The sequence below is a fragment of the Microtus ochrogaster genome, unplaced genomic scaffold, assembly GCF_000317375.1.
Source record: "Microtus ochrogaster isolate Prairie Vole_2 unplaced genomic scaffold, MicOch1.0 UNK44, whole genome shotgun sequence".
NCBI classification, from domain to species: Eukaryota; Metazoa; Chordata; class Mammalia; order Rodentia; family Cricetidae; genus Microtus; species Microtus ochrogaster.
The window spans coordinates 638,649-659,625 of record NW_004949142.1 but is presented as its reverse complement, the minus strand read 5'-3'; the positions used below and the strand labels follow the sequence as shown (position 1 = coordinate 659,625).

At 46.1% G+C, this 20,977-nt stretch overlaps 2 protein-coding genes across 2 annotated transcripts in view; one reads left to right on the top strand and one right to left on the bottom strand.

Moving 5' to 3' along the window:
• Tubg1 (tubulin gamma 1) overlaps positions 1 to 1,950 on the bottom strand; it is a 6,044-nt gene extending 4,094 nt beyond the window's left edge. Inside the window, exons 1-3 of the mRNA XM_013354412.2 lie at positions 1,830 to 1,950; positions 1,411 to 1,523; positions 1,069 to 1,236 (exon numbers count right to left, since the gene is read on the bottom strand). Of these exons, the coding sequence (XP_013209866.1) occupies positions 1,069 to 1,236; positions 1,411 to 1,523; positions 1,830 to 1,878 (330 nt within the window). The 5' untranslated portion in view covers positions 1,879 to 1,950. The remainder of the gene's footprint in view (positions 1 to 1,068; positions 1,237 to 1,410; positions 1,524 to 1,829) is intronic.
• Positions 1,951 to 2,220: 270 nt separating this feature from the next.
• Positions 2,221 to 20,977, top strand: part of Retreg3 (reticulophagy regulator family member 3) — a 28,233-nt gene continuing 9,476 nt past the window's right edge. The window contains exons 1-2 of the mRNA XM_005369045.2: positions 2,221 to 2,504; positions 18,835 to 18,941. Of these exons, the coding sequence (XP_005369102.1) occupies positions 2,266 to 2,504; positions 18,835 to 18,941 (346 nt within the window). The 5' untranslated portion in view covers positions 2,221 to 2,265. The remainder of the gene's footprint in view (positions 2,505 to 18,834; positions 18,942 to 20,977) is intronic.

Genomic DNA, 20,977 nt, shown 5'->3' with positions numbered 1-20,977 from the left:
GTAGACCAGGCTGGTCTCGAACTCACAGAGATCCGCCTGCCTCTGCCTCCCGAGTGCTGGGATTAAAGGCGTGCGCCACCATCGCCCGGCATGTTTGCCCAGTTTTATGCAGCTGCTAAGGACTGAAGCCCCGGCTTCAAACACACAGTCAGTGATCTACTAAATGAGCGCTATGCCCCGCCCACGTCTACTACTGGATCGCATTTCTACCTAGTTATGTGACTTTGGGAAGATTTACCTCAGTTTCCTCATTTGTAGAATGAAGGTAAAAGACAGTCCACAGTCCATTATTTAAAATTTGAGAGGCCAGGTATTTTTAGGGATCAAATATTTTAGGTTTTTGAAAGGTAGTTTTATGTATACGTATATAAAGCACATATTACCCAGGTGGTGGCACACGCCTTTAATCCTAGCACTTGGGAGGCAGAGGCAGGTGGATCTGAGTTCAAGGGCAGCCTGATCTACAAACAGAGTTCCAGGACAGCTACGGCTACCCAGAGAAACTGTGTCTCAAAACAAAACAAAACAAAAAGTAAATAAGTTAACATTAAGCAAAAAGACCATGTCAAAGTGGTGTAAGTCTGTCTAGTATATGTAAGGCCTTAGGTTCTGACCTGGAACCACCAAGAGAAACAACGCAAATACAACCATAGAGGTCTGAGGTGTATTATCAAACAGGCTAATGAACGCAGGAAAAGGTACAAGTAATGACAGTAAGCTGAATGGAAACATCAACATAGCCTATCTCTTTGAGTGTTGATTTTGCTAAGCAGAGTTTGGAATATCTTTTGGTATCAGAGCTATTTGAGTATGAAAAAGGAGGTAAAAGACCATAGACCCATAGTACTTCTAGGATTATTCAGAGGTTTATGAAGCTAAGGTATAAAGTACTTAGAACGGCTGGCGACCCAGCACTAGCTAGAATGGGTTCTTAGCGCTCCAGTTAGCTCCTGAAGCTGTGTCTGTCTTGCTCTTACTCTCTGACCCAGTTTCATCTGGAGACAGTTTCATCACAGGGCCTGTGCCCACCCAGTGAGTTGAGAGCCCTTCGGGGGAACAGCAAATGACCTGGGAGAATCCACTAGCCCAGTTGTTGCCAGCTCCTCCTCCGTGCTCAGACAGGTAGATGTTCTCTGGGTTGTAGAGCTTGGCATAGGAGGAGTTGAGGATGGAGTGGATCACCCGGGGCTCCAGGTCCAGCAGCACAGCCCGGGGGATGTAATGCTCATCGTCTGCCTGCCAAAGGGAAGCCAGGATGGGCCCGTGAGCCTGGCTGGGTCAAGTCCTGCATCCTCCCAACTCTGGCTCCTGCAGGCCCTCCCTTCTTAAGACAGCCATTCTGGTCCCATCCTGCCCAGTGAGTTTCCCAGCATCAGGTCACTGCCCTTTATCAAGTCATGTGGTGGGCACCTGGTAGAAAAAGACGTCCTTGCGATCAGTGCCTTCAGTGGCGAACTCCTCCACGATGCCCTCGGGGCTGATGCCATGCTCGGCACACAGCTGTTTCCAGAACTCGAACCCAACTAAGAAAGGGAGGCGGGCGGAGAAGAAAAAGAATACGGGGGTCTGGGTAGGTTCCAAGTAGCCAGTGGCAGATGGAACGCATGGGTCTAGGGATCAGAAATTAATCTTACGACTCCCTAGTGTCTAGCCCAGCGACTGGACAGGAGAAGGCCCTTTGGCTTTGGGTACAGGGTCGGGATCGCCTTTCTGGGGGAGGAGGGAGTACGATTCTGAGAAGGACAGATGAAAACAGACAGAATCTAGGATCTCGTTGCGAGGGCCCATTGAATCTAAGGGTCCCGCGGAGGGTCTGGAGGTTCGCTCACTCTGATTGCCGCACTGGCCCAACTGTAGGGTGATGATTTCCCTCGGCATCGCTCCTCAGACAGAGGCGTTGTAGCCTCTCCCGCCAGCAGCGCCGCCGACCGCTAGCGCGCTCGCCGCAAGACGCAGGCGCCAAACAACCCGCTCCACCCCTGAACTTTCTCCGCTCCAATGAGAACTAAGCTCTGCACAAGGAATTTCCTCATTCATTGGGCTTCAGTCATGCCGGTTGCGCATGCGCGATTGCCGATCGCGCTCACCGCCGGGAACTTATTTCGACGCAGCGCTGCGCGCTAGCGTTTGTACGCATGCGCGCGAACGGGTCGATTCGGCCTCCCCCCCCCCCCGCCCCTCCGCAGCCAAATCGTGCTTCTGCGCAGTCGGTGTTATTGTGACTACCGGGCCGTGGCCCCGGATGTTGTGGCTGCTGGAGGGGAGATGGAGGAGGCCGAAGGGGTGGCTGCTGCCTCGGGCGCAGCTTCGGGGGTGGCTTTCAGTGGCCGCCGAGCTACGTCCGGTTCCTGGGAGCGCGATCAGCAAGTTGAGGCGGCGCAGCGGGCCCTGGTGGAGGTGCTGGGGCCCTACGAGCCTCTGCTGAGCCGGGTGCAGGCAGCCCTGGTGTGGGAGCGGCCGGCCAGGAGCGCCTTGTGCTGCCTGGGGCTGAACGCGGCGTTCTGGTGAGAGACCCGGACGGGACCCTGGCTAACCCCTACAAGGCGCGGATTCGTCAGTTTGCTCTCGGGGTCTACCTCTCGCCTGCCGTGCCCCTTTTCCTTTCGCCGCCCTGGCTGCTTCTCGTTCTCGCCTAATGATGCTTCACTTGCCCCTCTCTCGCCCGTCCGTCCTCCCGCCTGCAGGCTTTGGCACCCCGGATCCTCACAGGGCTTGATTTCCCGTCTTCCCTGCTTTCCTCGCGCCGGCACCCTCGCCCCGCACACTCTCCAGGAGCTTCTGGTCACATCTTGAGTCGCTCGCAGTGAGCCAGGGTTCCTCCTCTTGTTGGCCAGAAAAGGCTAGTTCACTTTGAGACTATCTCCTGTGTTTCTTTTGCCTGCCCCAGTGTGGTTTCCAGAGATTTTTAACTTACCGTGGGAGGAGAGGCAGAAGGTCTTGTAGAAAGGTATCCATGGGTGTGAGGAGAAAAACGAGCTTGAACCGGTTAGCATGAATTAGCATGTTAGGTACCGTCTCACCTAGTCGAGTTGGTGAAGTCGGTTTGGAGCTTCAGCCTGAAGAGAATTAGAAGTCTTAAGAAAAGAAGGGGACTAGGAAACAATGATGAGATGTCAGCCTTCTCAGGGCCACTTGGGATTTCTCTTCCGAGGAGTTAGGAAGGCATCCTTAGCCGTGGATTACAGTCAAAGGGGTTGGAGATGTCTGCGAGCTGGGAGTTCTCTCTAGCCGTACAAGAGGCACTGCGTTTAAGTATCTGTTTGTTTCATTCTCTGGGACAGTGAAACCTCCTGGCGGACTTCGGGCTTCATAGAGTCTACCAAGCACGGTTTGGGTTTATTAATAACCAAAGTACTGATCAAATTCCAAGGGAATTAGCTGACACATTACTGAGGCCTCTAGAGCTACTTGAGATGAGACTGTCCCGAGTTAAGTCTGAGAAAACAAAGTGGGGTGTGTGTGTTTTAGGGACTGGGGCTCGAACCCAGGACCTTGTGCATGCTGAACAAGTTGCTCTAGCGGTGGAGGTACGCTTCAGGCCCATGTCATCTATTTCTGGTACTGTTTCTTTCTTGGCTTCAGATATCAGCCCCCCCCCCCATTGTTTAGTGTTTATCAGGCAGAACTCCCAGGGAAAAGAAATCAGGCTACATTAAACCGGTTTGTAGAATGTGAGGTTGAGGTGTACATCAGGGACAGCACAAAAACAGCGCTTTTTAAAAAAGGAGTCAGGGCCTCACCATATAGCCCTAGCTAGCTAGCCTGGACCAACTGATTAAAGAAGTGCACCGCTGTGCCTGACTCGTGGAACGTGTTTTTAAGGATTTATATTTGTTATTTTAATTATATCTCTGTGTATGTGTGTGAGGGGGGGGGAGAGGAGATGAGAGAGTATGGGCAGCAAGGACAGGTGCCTATGAAGGTCAGAGGCATTGGATCCCCCTGGAGCTGGAGTTACAGGTGATTGTGAGTGCTGGGACACTGAACTTCTGGCAGAGCAGTGTGTGCTCTTAGCCATCATGCCATCTCTCCAGCACTGCAACATTTTTTTAAACTGCATCCGGATTTGCTGGTCTCCAACAGTGTATTCTTTTTTTGGTCCTGTGTACACTAGGCTGGCCTTGAACTCTGATCTTCCTGCTTTTACCTCCTGAAGGTTAGGCTAGAGACGTTGGCCACCACGCTGTGCCTGGACCCTGGTAGTGTTTACTTAAGCTAAGTCTGTGTTTAGAATCTTTCTTAGAACCCCTCTTGTGTGCTGTATCTCTCTCTTTTTTTTTTTTTGGTTTTTCGAGACAGGGTTTCTCTGGTTTTGGAGCCTGTCCTGGAACTAGCTCTTGTAGACCAGGCTGGTCTCGAACTCACAGAGATCCGCCTGCCTCTGCCTCCCAAGTGCTGGGATTAAAGGCGTGCGCCACCACCGCCCGGCGTGTGCTGTATCTCTTAAAACCTTGTGGTTGGTGTTTATCTTTGGTGTTTCCTGGTATTTTGCCTGCCGTGCAGCCACAATCCAGTTATTCTCGTTACATTCCCATCTCGCACTAGAATTTTGCTGGGGGAGAGCCTGGTGGTTTAGGACTTAAAAAAATGAGAGTAAATTGAGCACGGCATTTATGGAGGGGAGTCACACCTTGTGAAGGGGATAAATAGTTGAGAGTAGCTGGGCATTGGTGGTCGTAGGATGGTTTGGGGATAAATGAGCTTCCTTTGAGGTTTGAACAGATTGCACTCGTGTTTGTGGGCGCTGCCATTTCACTTAGGAAAGTAAAAAATGATTGTTTAGATTTTAGACTTTTTGAGAAAGGGTCATTACTTTAGGTCAGAAAAACCAAATTGAAAAACTTTTCTTTCACTATTTGTCGGGACTAATGACAAAAAAAGCTGGGGTGTCTTATGCATTCTGGGGTGTCAGAAGATTGGGCAGAGGACTAGAACCTACCTTCAAGCCTGATGACCTATCTTCTGCAAGTTTTGTGCACGCGCACACACACACACACACACACACACACACACACACACACGTCATCCAAACTCAGAGAACAAAGTTCTTTCAGTGTTCTTTAGGTTCAGGTTGTTTTTGAGTATGGTCTCTTAACTCCTACACATAATAGGTTCATAAAAGAAATCATGTATATAGCATACAATCATAGTATTTACAGCCCCCTCCCCAGGTTCCAGAGAAACTACGGTGGCCCTATCAGAAGTCTTACCGCACACCTCACCCCTGGTCCTGGCCTGTTCCTGTCTTTGGGATAGGAGCCGCCTCCCTTATTTTCATTAGTCTCGGCACCATCGGCAGGTGGGTGATTTCAGGGAGACCATGAAAGTCTTGCTGACTGAAAGGAACAGGCTCCTGTGACTTTGATCTGACTCACAGGTGATAAGGAGCCCGAGAAATGTGTGGGAGCTGCAGGCCCCTTCCCCCACTTCACTAGCAGCTCTGGGCTCACAGAGTTATGGACCTCGGAGCTCCTTTCCAACCTTGTCTGATTCTGGGTGGTTGTTGGGGATAATGGCATACCCCACAGTTGATTCCCTGTCGATCTTTCATGAGAATTGCCTTTACCATCACCATTGTTACCAGGGTTATCCATTCTTTACCTGCGTGTGAGGGTGTGCGTGATTGTGCACTATGGCAGTGTTTACCATTCTCTACGGGGAGGTCTGAGGGGGTGTGTGATTGTAGACTGTGTTGTTTGCATGACTTAAAAAGTTATCCTTCCCTAAAACACAAGATTGAAAGTGATCTGCAAGTGGCTAAGGGCGTACAAGAGTTCCGATTTATGGAGTTAGATGCAGCTAGAAAACGGTAGGACTAGGAAATGAGGGGACCCCCATCCCTTTGAGAACCCCACCCTCTTCTTGAATGAGTTCTGGAAATGTTTTATTTAGAAAAATAAACATTACTGGTTTTAAAACTTTAATATTTCCTTAAATGGCAAGGAAAACCCCTTTGGATAGAGACATCGTTCTTTGGGGCACAAAGGGATGGATCAGAGTAGTGCAGGCTGTTAGCCCAAGCACTCAGCAGGGAGATCTCTGAGATCGAGACTAGCTTGTTCTGTGTAGTGAGTTCCTGGCTGGGGCGTGGACTGTCTGGGGGGAAGCAAATTTTAGATGAAAACACTGTCGACTGTTTCTGCTGATCAGTTCTTTTTCTTTCTTTTTTCCTACTGTTTTTGCATAAAGACAGGGTCCAGGTAGTCAAAACTGGCCCTCTCTGCTCTTGGGAGTCTGTTGCCTTGGCTGGCCTCCTTTGTCTCATTGGTGGCCTAGAAGGCTCCTGATAATGTCCTCCTCAGCTGTGTCCCTTTGCAGACGAGGGGGATTAGTCACTTGTTTGTTTTAGAGCTGGGGTTAACTTGGGCTTCATGAAGGCTAGGCACACGCTCTGTCTCTGAGCTGCTGCCAGCCTTACCTTCAGTTTTTGTCTGCAAGGTTGGTACTTTCTCTGTTTTAGGGTCGGGTGGTTTCACTTCTGTTTTTTTGTGCAAGCAGCAGCTATCATGTGATATAGGTTGGGTTAATTTTTCCTTTTCATTTACCAGTAACAGGCTCATCAACTCGTTAGGCAGTCACAAGTGCTGCACAATAATGGGCTCCCTGTCCCTATAGAATTGGATGCTGTGTTCTGAAGTGCTGCAGAGACAGGCATGCTCTGTAATGACACAGTAGCCTAGAAATAACAAATTTGAAAATATATGTGACATCATTTATGATTATATATGTTACTGTGTATACTGAATGTACTGAACCTAGACCCTCCTATATGCTAGGCAACATTATTTATAAACAAATTCTAACTTCTGTTAGTATTGGAGAGCCATGCTATATAGTTAACTCCCGGAAAACTGGTTGTTGTTGTTGTTTTTAATTGCAGGTTTTTAAAATTTTTATTTTATGAATATCACTGTTAGCTATGATGTCAGGTCCCCTGGAACTGGAATTACAGTTATGAATTGCTGGGTGCTTGGAATGGAACCTAGGTCCTCTGGAAGAGCAACCAGTGCTCTTAACTACGAGTCATCTCTCCAGCCCCCCAGAAAATTGTTTATTTCTAGAATTTCTCATGGTCTTTTTTGGACACTAGATTGCTATTCCAAAAAGCACATCTTATTTTTTTTTTTAATTTTCGAGACAGGGTTTCTCCGTAGCTTTTGGTTCCTGTCCTGGAACTAGCTCTTGTAGACCAGGTTGGCCTCAAACTCACAGAGAACTTGCTTAAAGTTTTATATATTTTTTTATTTATTTATTATGTATACAATATTCTGTCTGTGTGTATGTCTGCAGGCCAGAAGAGGGCACCAGACCTCATTCCAGATGGTTGTGAGCCACCATGTGGTTGCCGGGAATTGAACTCAGGACCTTTGGAAGAGCATGCAATGCTCTTAACCACTGAGCCATCTCTCCAGCCCTTGCTTAAAGTTTTAGAGTGTTAGTCCATGATCATCGTGCTGGGAAGCAGGCAGGCATGTTGTTAGAGCAGTAGCTGAGGGTTTTATATCCCCATCCAGGGCCAGCAGGTAGAGAAAGAGATGCTGGGACTGGCATGGACTTTTGAAACAAACACACCCCCATTGACACCTCCTCCAACAGGCTGCACCTCCTCGTCCTTCCCAAACAGTTCCAGTAATTTAACTAGGAACTAAGCATTCAGGCATTCTCTTTCAAACCACTGAATTATACTTCCCAGTGATTTGTGTGTTTGTTTGTTTATATTTATTTATTTTAGACTTGTTAATCTTATGTTCATGAGTGTTTTGCCTACACGTGTGTGTATGTATATATATGTGTGTGTGTATATATATATATATATATGTATGTATATTACGTGCATGCCTAGTCCCTTCGGAGGCCCAAAGAGGGTGTTGAATTCCCTGGGACTGAAGTTACAGATAGTTGTGAACCTCCGTGTAGGTTCTGGGAATTGAACCCAGATCCTTTGCATGGACAAGTGCACTAACTACCCAGCCATCTTTCCAGCTTCTGTTTTGTGTTGGGGTGTGGGGGTGTGTGTGTACAGACGCAGGGACACAAGTGTGGTGGTCAGAAGAGACTGTGGGAGTTGTCTGTCTTCTCCTACCATGTGTGCTCCAGGGGTTGAACTCAAGTTGCTAGGCTTGATAGCCAGTACCTTTATCCTGAGCCATTTTGCTGGCCTCCCAATGTTTTTATATGTTACTATTTTTAAAATAAAGTACTAATTTTTCAGGACATATATGTGGGTGGTGGACCATTTTCAAAACTTTAATTTCAGCCGGGCGGTGGTGGCACACGCCTTTAATCCCAGCACTCGGGAGGCAGAGGCAGGCGGATCTCTGTGAGTTCAAGACCAGCCTGGTCTACAAGAGCTAGTTCCAGGACAGGCTCCAAAACCACAGAGAAACCCTGTCTCGAAAAACCAAAAAAAAAAAAAAAAAAACCAAAACTTTAATTTCATATATGCCTCTGTAAAAAATAGATGTTTAAGATGCTGTTATTTTTATCATATGGAAAAATGATTTTGTGCAGTGTTGAGATGTCTGCTTTTCCCCTCAAAAAGGATGCTTTGGCGTTAAAAACAAGTGACCAAAAATCTCCTTTCTCTTGTGTTAATAGTTAAAGTGTTTGTGTTGTGTCTGCTTGCTCCCAGCAGATCCATTGTCCAGAGGTTGCTCTTGAGACTTTGCTGCTGGTCCCTGTGACTTAGCACACTCCTGCCTCATGTTTCCTGTAAATTGGGTTGATTTCAGAAGCATGATCAGATTCAAGTTTATAGTTCTCTTTCTCTCTTCCTTTCCTTTTCTCCCCTTTCCCCCTTCTCTTTCTTTCTCTCCCTTCCCTCCCCCACACTGTCCCCTCACCGTCTCTCTCTTCCTTTTTCCTTTCTCACTAGGTAGCTAGCTAGCCCAGGCTGGAAACTTAGGATTCTCTTGCCTCAGTTTTCCCCTATGCTTGGCGCTGTGTGTGTGTGTGTGTGTGTGTGTGTGTGTGGCTGGGGGAGGGGGGAATGGTATGTGTGTTAGTACTGGGGGTGAACAGTAAAGTGGGGTGCAAACCAGGTTGTTTCATAGTGATATACTCATTTTTATTTTCTTTTGTTGTGTTGTTTGTTTTTCAAGACAGTGTTTCTTTGTGTAGCCTTGGCTGTCTTGGAACTCACTTTGTAGACCAGGCTGGCCTTGAACTCAAATAGATCTGCCTGCCTCTGCCTCCACCTCTGTCTCCTGAGTGCCATCACGCTCGGCATTTTATTATTTCTTACATTTTCTAAACCTTCAACAAATACGCTTGCCCTTAGAAATAAGGAAAGTCATTAAGGAAAAATATGGATGAGCCTGTAGTAAGCAGAAAGACTAGCAGACAAAGAAAGCCCCCAGTTAAATAATTCATAGTCCGAGTTGGCTGTATTTGCAGTTTTTTGCTTAGTTGGAAAGTTTTTATGCTGATTGTAATTGCTGAAAAATGTTTTGTATACTTTTTTAACAAACTTTGTGGATTTGGGGTTTGAGTTGTGTGTGTGTTTTCTAGAAAGGTGTCATTATATAGTTCAGGCTAGCTTCAAACTGTTTATCCCCCCCTGCTTCAGTTTTCTGAGTACTAGGATTATAGGTGTGCAGCCCTGCTCCTGGTCTGGATGTCTTTTTCCTTATTCCCTCTTGTTCAGATTCCTTACCACTTGTCTGTCTGTCTGTCTGTCTCTCTCTCTCTCTCTCTCTCTCTCTCTCTCTCACATGTCCCCTCCCTCATTGTTACTTTGACGTGTCATACTGTAAACACAACTGCACTTGGGTAGGGCGCACGCCTCTATTGTTTCTGTCTGACTGAAGTGTGCCTGGCTCCTCACAGAGATCTGTGTAGATCCTCTTCTGTTTGCCTCCTAAGTCCTGGGATCAGGACCACCACACCTCGCCTTTACTACTCTGTGCTTGGGTTGCTGGCCCATGTCTAAGTGGGTCCTCAAGTTTGTTCAGGTGAAGTATGGGCAGTGAGAATGGGAAGGTAGGGTTGTGACAGTCTAGGTTTGGAGGAAAGAGTTTTTGTACAAGGTCTCATGTAGGCCAGATCTTGATCCTGTTGCCTTCACCTCTGAAGTGTGGGGTTCTCAGCATGTGCTGTCTGCCGTGCCTGGCTGGAAAACAGTATTTTTATTGCTGTTGTCTTGGAGAAACCACCCTCTAAAGGAGAGCTAAACATCCTCTCCATGCCTGAGTTTCTGCTCTGGGAAAGGTGATTGCAGCCTTGCTTTCCCCTTGGAGAGCGCTGTTGGGTGCTGGGAAGGGAGCAGCTGCAGCCCTGGGGACCGGCGACCAAGCCCTCGATGTGGCCTGGTTGAGTTTGCTTAGTTGTTGAGAAGGTGTGCTGGCTTTGAGGAGATTAGTGACTTGGGGCACCTCTCGAGTTTATTCCTGCTAAACTGCCTTCATTCTTTAATCGCATGAATAATTGTGCCCTTTTATTGTGCCTGTAAGTGGTGGAATAGGAACATTGGAATCGAGTTGTCACTGGTGACTGGGTTTCTGAGTCTCATTTCCTTTCATCCTTCACTTTATTGTATTGTATTTTAAAGTGTACAGGTAGCCGGGCGTTGGTGGCGCACGCCTTTAATCCCAGCACTCGGGAGGCAGAGGCAGGCGGATCTCTGTGAGTTCGAGACCAGCCTGGTCTACAGAGCTAGTTCCAGGACAGGCTCCAAAGCCACAGAGAAACCCTGTCTCGAAAAACAAAAAAAAATAAAAAATAAAAATAAAGTGTACAAGTAGTATGCATTGCTGTTTGTTGTACAGAAATGTCTGTGGACAGAATCTGAAGTTCCTTTACCAATTCTGTGTGTGTGTGTTTTGTCTTCATGTGTATGCCTAGGTAAGGCTTCTTGATTTTCAATGCTAGGAATTAATCTGTCTTATACAAACTTTTACTTTTTAAAAAATTTTATTTTTTTTTGGTGTTTTGAGATGGTCTCTCTGGCTGTCCTGGGACACACTGTGTAGACCAGTCTGGCTGCTGCCTCTGTCATTCCAGGTGCTGGGATGAAAGGCATGTGCCACCATGTCCAGCTTTGGAGACTGTCTGTGATGTGGCCTAGCATGGCATTAAACTCCCTGTGAAGTCCTTTGGCTCTTCCTGCTTCTACTTCCTAAATCCTAAGGATCAAAGCCGGGCCTTAGTGCATGCAGAGAACCCTGCCAGTTGAGCTCCGTCCCTAGCCTTTTTGTTTTTTATAATATAGGAATACTGTCCTTAAAGCTCATTCTGTGACTACATAATGTAATTAGGCAAGTTTTGATCTGAAGGTGTTCCAAGGTGACCACTAATGACAACCAACTCTTGGTGACCTTGACCTGTTGGACCAGGTGAACGAACACCTCCCTCTGGAACAGCTGAGCAGAACTGTGTTAAGCGGGTGTTGGTGCCTTGCATTTTTCCTCTTGACTTTTTTTTTGAGGGGGGCAGGATCAAATGTGATATTTCATAGGTGGTTAAGTCTGTTGTTTCCCTTTTTAATAAAGGAACAAAAGAAAGAAAAAAAAGAAGAGGTCTATAAGATAACCCAGGTTGTCCATCCTCTTAACTCACTAGGTAGCTAAGCATGACCTTGAACTTCTGATCCTCCTACCACTCCCTCCCAAGTGTTGGGATTGTAGGTGGTTTTTCTAGTGCTGAGGATCAGACTAGGGCTTCAGTCAAGCAGTTTACCAACTCTGCTAACCCTCAGGCTCAAGATGGGTTAACATCGCATTGGCCATGAGGAAACTAATTAAGTTCACATAATGTTTCTGTTCAGGGAGTCAAACTCAAGGTCATCTAACTTTTTTTTTATTTAAATTTTATTTGCATAGTTATTATTATTGAGACAGGTTTCTCACTCTGTAGTCCCAGCTGGCCTGGGATTTGCTATATAGACCAGGCTGGCAGCCTCAAGCTTAAAGATTCTCCCTCTGCCTTCAAAGTGCGTGAATTAAAGGCATGTGCCACTGTGTCTGGCCTAATTTTTGTTTTGTTTATTATTAGTATATAAGTGTATTCTTTTTTGTTTGTTTTTTGAATTCTGAAAACAGGTTTTCTCTGTGTAGCTCCTGGTTGACCTGGAAACTCACTCTGTAGACCAGGGTGGCCTTGAACTCAGAGAACACCTGCCTCTTCAAGAGCTGGAATTAAAGGTGTCCACCACAGTCACCTGGCTAAGTGTCTGCTTTTTGTTTGTGTGTCTGTCAGTGCGGGTGTGCACACGTGGAAGTCAGAGTTATTCTCTCCTTCCACTGTGGATTCTAGGGATCCAACACAGGCTGTTGGGCTTGTGCTACAAGTCATCTTACCCGCCAAGCCATCTCTCTGTTCCTATTCTAACCTTAAAGCTGTGTCTTGCTGGGCAGTGGTGGCACACACCTTTAATCCCAGCACTTGGGAGGCAGAGATAAGCACTTGACTGCACTTCCAGGGTTCCTGAGTTCAATTCCCAGCAACCACATGGTGACTCACAACTATCTGTAACAGGATCAGATTTCAGATTCCCTCTTCTGGTTTGCATGAACAGAGGACTCATACACAAAATACATGAATAAGTAAATCTTGGGGGGAAAAAAGTAGAACAACCAAGGCAACCTAACAAGATCTTAACTCTTACAGTAACATGCCGCCAGATGGTTGTGATGCCTACTTTTAATCCCTCATTCAGGAGGGAGAGGCAGGCAGATCTCTGTGAGTTCCAGGACAGCCAATCTACAGAGAGAATTCTAGGACAGGAGAAACTCTGTCTCAAAAAACAATTAAATAACAACAAAAAACCCAAAACTGTCTTAGGATTTCTATTTCCCTTTGAGGGCCATTTTCTTTCAAACCACAACATTCCACTTACTGGTGCCCAAAGGCTTGTAGCCATATTGTAATGTGCAAATGCATTCAGTTCAACTTCACGGGTCCCCATAGGCAATCACAGTCCCAACAGTGTTTCAAAGTTCAAAGTCTCTTCTGAGATTCATGCAGTCCCTTAACTGTAATCCCAATCAAAATTAAAAAACAAGTCCAACATGTAATGACATAGGATATACATTACGGTTCCAGATGTAGGGAAAGGAGCGAAGTAAAGAAATACTGACCCAAAGCAAGACAAAAAACCAGGTGGGCAAACTCCATGACAGATGTCAAAAGGTTCTGAAGCAAGCTTTTATTTATTTGTTTGTTTGTTTGTTTTGTTTTGTTTCTTGAGATAAGGTTTCTGTGTGTAGCTTTGGAGTCTGTCCTGACACTGTCTCTTAGACCAGGCTAACCTCAGACTCACAGAGATCCACCTGCCTCTGCCTCCCAAGTGCTGGGATTAAAGGCATGAGCCACCACCGCCCAGCTGAAGCATGCTTTTTTGTTTTTTGTTTTTTTGTTTTTTTTTTTTGGTTTTTCGAGACAGGGTTTCTCTGTGGTTTTGGAGCCTGTCCTGGAACTAGCTCTTGTAGACCAGGCTGGCCTCGAACTCACAGAGATCCGCCTGCCTCTGCCTCCCGAGTGCTGGGATTAAAGGCGTGCGCCACCACCGCCCGGCTTGAAGCATGCTTTTTTATCAGAATGTTTGGATCACCAGCCCCAAATAGCAACACAGTGACTTATATTAATTATGAAAGCTTGGTCATTAGCTTAGACTTGTCCTACTAGCTCTTATAACTTAAATAATTTGCTTCTATTAATCTACATTCTGCCAAGGGGCTCCATTACTTCTCTGTACTGTATGTTTAACTTGTTTTGAATCTTGCTGGCATCTCTCCACCTCTCTTCTTCCCAGAATTTTCTCTCTCCCCGGAAATCTCACCTGTTACCTCTTGCCTAGCTATTGACCATTCAGCTCTTTATTAAACCAATCAGAGGCATCCTAGGCAAAGACACATCTTTACCGTGTACGCAGATATTCCGCAGCAAGGTTCTTCAAATCCCCAACTCCTTTCAGCTTTGTTGACTGAAACACACTTCTTTCTCTTAGACTGATCCACTCCCTATTAGCAGTTTTTCTTGTTAGGTATCCCACAACTCTGGCATCTCCAACATCTTGGGGTCTCCAAGACAAAACAATTCAGGCTTCAGCTTCATATAGTGGCCTCTTTAGGCCTCTACGCAGGGACACCCTGACACATGCCTGGATTCAGCGGCTTTCTATTGGGGACTGCGGACCACCAGACCTTCAATTTCTTGTAAACAACTTGTTTTCCTCTGCTCTGAGCAGCCTGCAGATGCTCTGATCAGGAGACCCCGATGGCAGGGGAGTGGGTTCTGATGAGACTGCAGCCGAAAGATCCCGAGGTCTGGGGGCGTGGCCAGAGCCCTATAGAAGCTGCCCCTGAGTACAATAAAGGAGGCATGCTTGGCATTCTTGTATCAAGGATGACCCACGTCTCCATGTCTGTGTGTGTGTGTGTTTAAGTCTCCAGCTTAGTTCCTGGCTCATATACCATCCCATAGCAGGCACTACAGCTTTCCTTAGTCATAGAGGCAAATCCCATAGCTCTTTTCTTCTGTCCTTAATTCCAGAACCATGTGACCGAAGCTGCCAAGTTCTCTGCTTACTGGAACATGTATCCCCTAATCAATTACAACTTCACCAACTGTACTGTTTGCCTGTACTATGCCTGTAGTGTGGCGCCTGCACTACAGGATGGTTCACAAGATGGATAAGGGCCTGGAGATTTAAACACACAGAGGCAGAGACACGGGTCATCCTTGAATTTCCCAAGAATGCCCCCTTTATTCTGTTCCAGGGCAGCTTATATAGGGATCCTTAACTGATAGCCATGCCCCAGCCAAACCCACCAGAACCACTCCCCTGCCATTAGGAACTCCTGAGGGTCTCATGCTCAGAGCAGCTGCAAACACAAGTTGCTTACAAGAAATTCAGGGTCTGGAGGTCCAGAGCTCCCCCCCCCCCTTTTCTATATAATTAGACCAAGGTTCTGGACTGGCATGGGTGTAGCACAAATATGATAGCAATAGGTTGGAAAATGCCCTAGTGAACACTCTCATTCTATGGTCAACAAGAAATTAAATGCTGGTGCCGGCTACAAGATAGTCACAGCAGCCATCTGGCTGGTGACAGTAGTGGCCACCTGCATGATCCCGAAGTTTTGGCCAGGACAGCTCTGCAATCGTCCTTGAACTCCAGATCCTCCTGCCTCTGCCTCCTTCAGCAAATCCTGTAGGCATGCACCTCCACAAGTGGCCGACGCAGCTCCATCAGACTGGGCACCGACTGGGCCAAGGCAACAAACCTCCTGCTGCCACTGGGAACTGGGGCAGCAGGTGGGCTTGGGGGCCTTCTGCAGCCACTGCGTGGGTTCCACGGGTCTTGTAGGAAAGCCTGATGCTTTTGCTGCAGACTCTTGAGCACGCAGAGCCGGGAACCACTGCCACTTTCTCCATATGCCGCATGCAGATGGGCAGCCCTGGCTCCAGCACTTGTTGCTGCGGTTGCCAGTGCTCCTGGCACCGCTGTGGTGTTCCCCTCAGCCCCACAGCCTCTAGTAAACAATTTTGGGAATTTGGGCATCATTCTCTATACTACTTACTGCTGTCTATTGGGCAAAGTATCTTTGGGGGTATTCACAGCGACATTTCAGGGGGTCTTGGTGCATCAAATCACGTTGGCCTGGAATGAATCCACAGATTCTCATCTTCTGTGGAAACAAAAGCAGAACTTCTTTTCCAAAGCAATATATCCTTAGACCCATATTTTAAAGCCAAAATACCTTTCTTAGCAGTTCCCCAGAATCAAATGTCTCTCTTTAGTCAAAAAAACCAAAAGATAACACAATATACATAGTCCAGATTCTCTGTGCACATTCCATCCTTTCGTGGCTTATTATTTCTTTTTTTTTTTTTTTGGCTTATTATTTCTTTACTCCTTTTAACCTGACTGTCTATACTGTCTCTTTAAAGACTTACTCTTTTTCTTTCATTCTTTTTGAGTCCTTCAATTCACCCTCCCGCCTCCTTCTTATTACTTTCCTGCTGGCCAGCCTTCGGAGGGTATCCCTCTCAGTGGATTCCTAGTTCCCGATCTTGCTGGGAGCCTCCACTTGTAGCATCCGCTGCACCACGTGCCACGGTATGGCCTTTGAGTTTGGAACTAGGCTGAAGATTATTTTTTTTTTTTCGAGACAGGGTTTCTCCGTAGCTTTTGGTTCCTGTCCTGGAACTAGCTCTTGTAGACCAGGCTGGCCTCGAACTCACAGAGATCCGCCTGCCTCTGCCTCCCGAATGCTGGGATTAAAGGCGTGCACCACCACCGCCTGGCTTAGGCTGAAGATTTAAAAGCATACACACACAGACAGAGAGACATGGACATGGGTCATCTTTGAAACAAGAATGCCCCCTTTTTTGTGCTCCAGCTTATACGGCTTATATAGGGATCCTTAACTGATAGCCATACCCATAGCCAAACCCACCAGAAACCATTCCCCTGTCATCAGGAACTCCTGAGGGTCTCTTGCTCAGAGCAGCTGCAGACATAGGAAAACAAGTTGTTTTGCTCAGAGCAGCTGCAGGCATAACAAGTTGTTTACAAGAAATTCAGGGTCTGGGGGTCTACAGTCCCCAACAACCAACTTTCTGGTTCCCATGATTTCCTTCACTATCTAAGTTTGGCTGTTCTGGAACTTTCTCTGTAGACCAGACTGGCCTCAAACTCAAAGAGATCCTTCAGCCTCTGCACTGCTTTCCAAGTGCTGGAGTTAGTGTACCACCACACCAGACTCTTAAGTGGGATCTTGCCCTGAGGTCACAACTCTTCCTTTATTCCATTTCTTAATCTATTTTTCCCCTTGGATACAGAACTTAGCTCTGTTTTTCTTCCTGGTGCTCCTTTTTCTCTTCACATATTTTTCTTGTTCGGTTTGCTCCTTTTATGTATCTTCATTAGAGTTAACGCTAGTAACCACGTAACAAAGTCTATACTAGGCTGCTTTGAGATTTTCTCTGCCAAGAGAATTAATCCAAAACTCTTTACTTTAGCCTCAGGCAAACTTTTCTGATAAGGGCGAAAAGCAGTAACATTCTTCACCAAAATACCACAAGAACAATGTGTAGGCAACATATAAAATTCTCTGAAACCTCGTGAGCCAGCCCTACAGTTCAAATCACTCTTAGCACCACTGTCTCTACTGGTATGGCCCATTAAGCATCGCTTGAAACATTCTACTGCTTTCCTAACCCAAACTCCCAAATCCATATTCCTTCAAACAAAAGCATGATCAGGCCTTTTATAGCCATATCCCAGTCTCTGGTACCAAGTTCTGATTTAGTTAGGGTTTCTAACTAAATTTGCTCTGAAGAGACACCATGACCGTGATAACTCTTTTTTTTTTTTAATTTATTACGTATACAGTGTTCTGCCTGCATGTATGCCTGCACACTAGAATAGGGTACCAGATCTCATTTTAGATGGTTGTGAGCCACCATGTGGTTGCTGGGAATTGAACTTAGGACCTTTGGAAGAGCAGACAATGTTCTTAACCTCTGAGCCATCTCTCCAACGCCAAAGGCAACTCTTATGAAGGAGATATATTTAATTGTGGTGGTGGCTTACATTTTATCACCATGGTGCATCATGGTGTCATACAGGCAACAGGAAGTGATCTGAAACACTAGGTTTGGCTTGAGCATATATGAGACCTCAAAGCCTGCCTCCACAGTGACACACTTCTTCTAACAAGGCCACACCTCCTAACAGTACCACCCTCTTTGGAGGTCATTCTGTCTCAAACCACCTAAAAAACAAAAAAATAAAGGGCATTCTTGAAAGATGATATAGGCATGCCCTACCATGCCTGGTTTATACAGTACTGGGGATTGAGCCCAAGGTCCCATACATACTAGACAAGCGCTCTACCAACTGAACTATATTCCCAGGACCCCTCGTTTTATTGATGTGATGTGCTATACATATCTCTGTATGTTGAACTGCCATCCTTGCTGTCATCAGATAAACCCCACTTGGGGATGGGGAGCTGCATATGTAAACTTCCTGGCATGCAAGCAGGAGGACCTGAACATAGATCTCCAGCACCCATGTAAAAGCTTGGTGTGATCACACATCTATAACCATAGTGCTAAGAAGTCAGGGACAGACAAATCCCTAAAAGTCACTGGCTAGAAATCTATCCAGTTGATGTGATGAGGTCTGGATTCATTGAGAAACCTGATAAAGTGGAATGCCATGTATTGTTGAAGCACACCTTTCATCCCAGGACTCAGGAGGCAGGTAGTCTCTGTGAGTTCAAGCCTAACCTGGACTACATAGTGAGATCCAGGATAACCAGGGCTCTATAGGAAGACCTATCTGGAATGATACTTAGACATACTCCATACAACTGGGGATAACCATATTAAACAAGTACCATATACTTTCTTCTGTGCTTCCTAGATTGTGTATTGCTATATCAAGACGTGTGTATGACTTGACAGAGGAAGTGGAGGAACAGGGAACTGATGGTGGGGAGACGAGTGAGAGATGCAGGGACGGGTGGGCATAGGGATGGGATAGGCTGCATTGACTGGTATCAGCACTTCCTTTAGTAAGTCAGTACTTGCTGTCGCCCTAACTTGTCTCTGAATTGGATAGACCGCACAGTCGAAAGGATCTCCAGGAGGCTATTTGATTTAGTCCTTTTCCCTTACAGAAGCAAATTACTGTCTCCATAGGAAAATACCTGAGGTCTGGAAAGTTGGTGTGATTTAACCAAGGCGTCTTATTGGTTAACATCTGAGCAGCCACCAAAAGCCTAGAACTAGGGTGTCCTCACTGCAGCCCATAGTGCACATGTGATCTCTATTAACTGGCTTCAGTGCTTAGTGACCCTCTTCTGTTTTCTTTCTCTGTAGGTTTTTTGCACTGACATCCCTTCGTTTTGTGTTTTTACTTGCATTCAGCTTGATGATCATTGTCTGTATTGATCAATGGAAGAACAAAATTTGGCCTGAAATAACAGGTAAGATTTGTAGTATTTAGAACAATTTGAACTGGCAACAACTTTTTATGTGATTTTTGCCTTTAGGTTTTTTGTTTGTTTGTTTTTGAGGGATATGTGTTGCTGGGGACTAATACCTGAAGTCTGAGTTGCTTGTTTTAGGAGACATTTGAAAAACATAAGCCTTAGGCCTTACACCACCTTAGGTGGTGGAGCACCCCTTTAATCCCAGCACTCAGGAGGCAGAGAGAGGCACTCTATGAGTTCAAGGACAGCCTAGTCTATATAGTGATTTCCAGGACAGCCAGGGCTATGTAAAGAGACCCTGTCTCAAAAAAAAATAAGAAAAGCTTATGCCTCATGTATGGGTTCATAGAGCTGGGTTATGCCTCCCTGTTGTTACATTAATGTCAGCAGATCGGTGTCTGCCACCTGAGGTGGTGATGTCAGTATAACTGGCCTGAGGAATATAGTCTTAACAGTTTTTTTGTTTGTTTTGTTTTGTCTTTTAGATGTAAATGATCTTACTGGATACTGTTATCTACTGAGATAGCATCTATTCATTCTTATTTTATGTGAATGGATGTTTTGCCTGCATGTATGTCTGTGTATCTCTTGTGTGCCTAATGCACACAGAGGCCACAACAGAGCATTGGATCAACTGGAATTGGAGTTACAGAGAGTTGCTAGCTGCCACATGGGTGTTGATAATCAAACCCCAGTCCTCTAGAGGAGTAGTCAGTGCTCCTAACTGCTAGACCATCTCTCCATCCCTCTTTTTGAGACAGGGTCTAACTGTGTTGCTTTGGCTGGCCTCAAACTCACAGAGGTTCATCTACCTCTCCTTTTTGAGCACCACCATGCCTGGTCATCAGTTAAAACAAAAACAATACCCATTGTCTCATGTAGCCCAAGCTATCTTCCAGTTTACTGTGTAGCAGAGGATGGCCTTCACCTCCTCATCCTCCTGCCTTTCCTCCCAGATGTAGGGATTACAGGTACGTACTACCATATATAGCTCCAGGTAGCATCAATTTACCTCCCAAGAGTTTCTTTATATATATATTATGTATACAATATTCTGCCTGTGTGTATGCCTGCAGGCTAGAAGAGGGCACCAGGCCTCAGTACAGATGGTTGTGAGCCACCATGTGGTTGCTGGGAATTGAACTCAGGACCTCTGGAAGAACAGTCAGTGCTCTTAACTGCTGAGCCATCTCTCCAGCCCCAAGAGTTTCTTTTAAATTATATAATAACCTCTAATAAATATGGTTTTTTGCTGTGTGTAGTGGTGCATGCCTTTAATCCCAGCACTCAGGAGGCAGAGGCAGGTGGATCTCTGAGTTCGAGGCCAGCCTGGTCTATGAGAAGAGTTTCAGTACAGCTGGGGCATTACACAGAGAAAACCCTGTCTTGAACACCCCCCAAAGGAAAAGAAATATGAGCTGGGTGGTGGCGCATGCCTTTAATCCCAGCACTCGGGAGGCAGAGGCAGGTGAATCTCTGTGAGCTAGCCTATAAGAGCTAGTTCCAGGACAGGAAACCCTGTCTCAAAAAACAAAAAAGATAAAAAAGACATGGTTTCTCTTTTCAAAAATTTATATGAAAGAAAAATTAACATACTTATTGAAAGAAAAATTAATGGCAGCCGGGCGTTGGTGGTGCACGCCTTTAATCCCAGCACTTGGGAGGCAGAGGCAGGCGGATCTCTGAGTTCTGAGTCCAGCCTGGTCTACAAGAGCTAGTTCCAGGACGGGCTCCAAAACTACAGAGAAACCTTGTCTCGAAAAATAAACAAACAGACAAAAAGAGCTACATACATACTGAGTTGAGAGTAAAGATTAATTTGATGGCGTTTTATAGGGTGGATGGAGTAAACCAAAGGGAAAGGCAGAAGGTATTGGGAAACTACATCTGTATCTCTGTGGGAAGAAATATGTTGTCCATGAAACTCAGTGATGGGTGTTTGGAGAGCATGAAGAAGAAAGAGCTGAGTCTCAGTACTGATCCTTGGTGGATAGGGTCAGAATAGGAAGTCTCAGTACTGATCCTTGGTG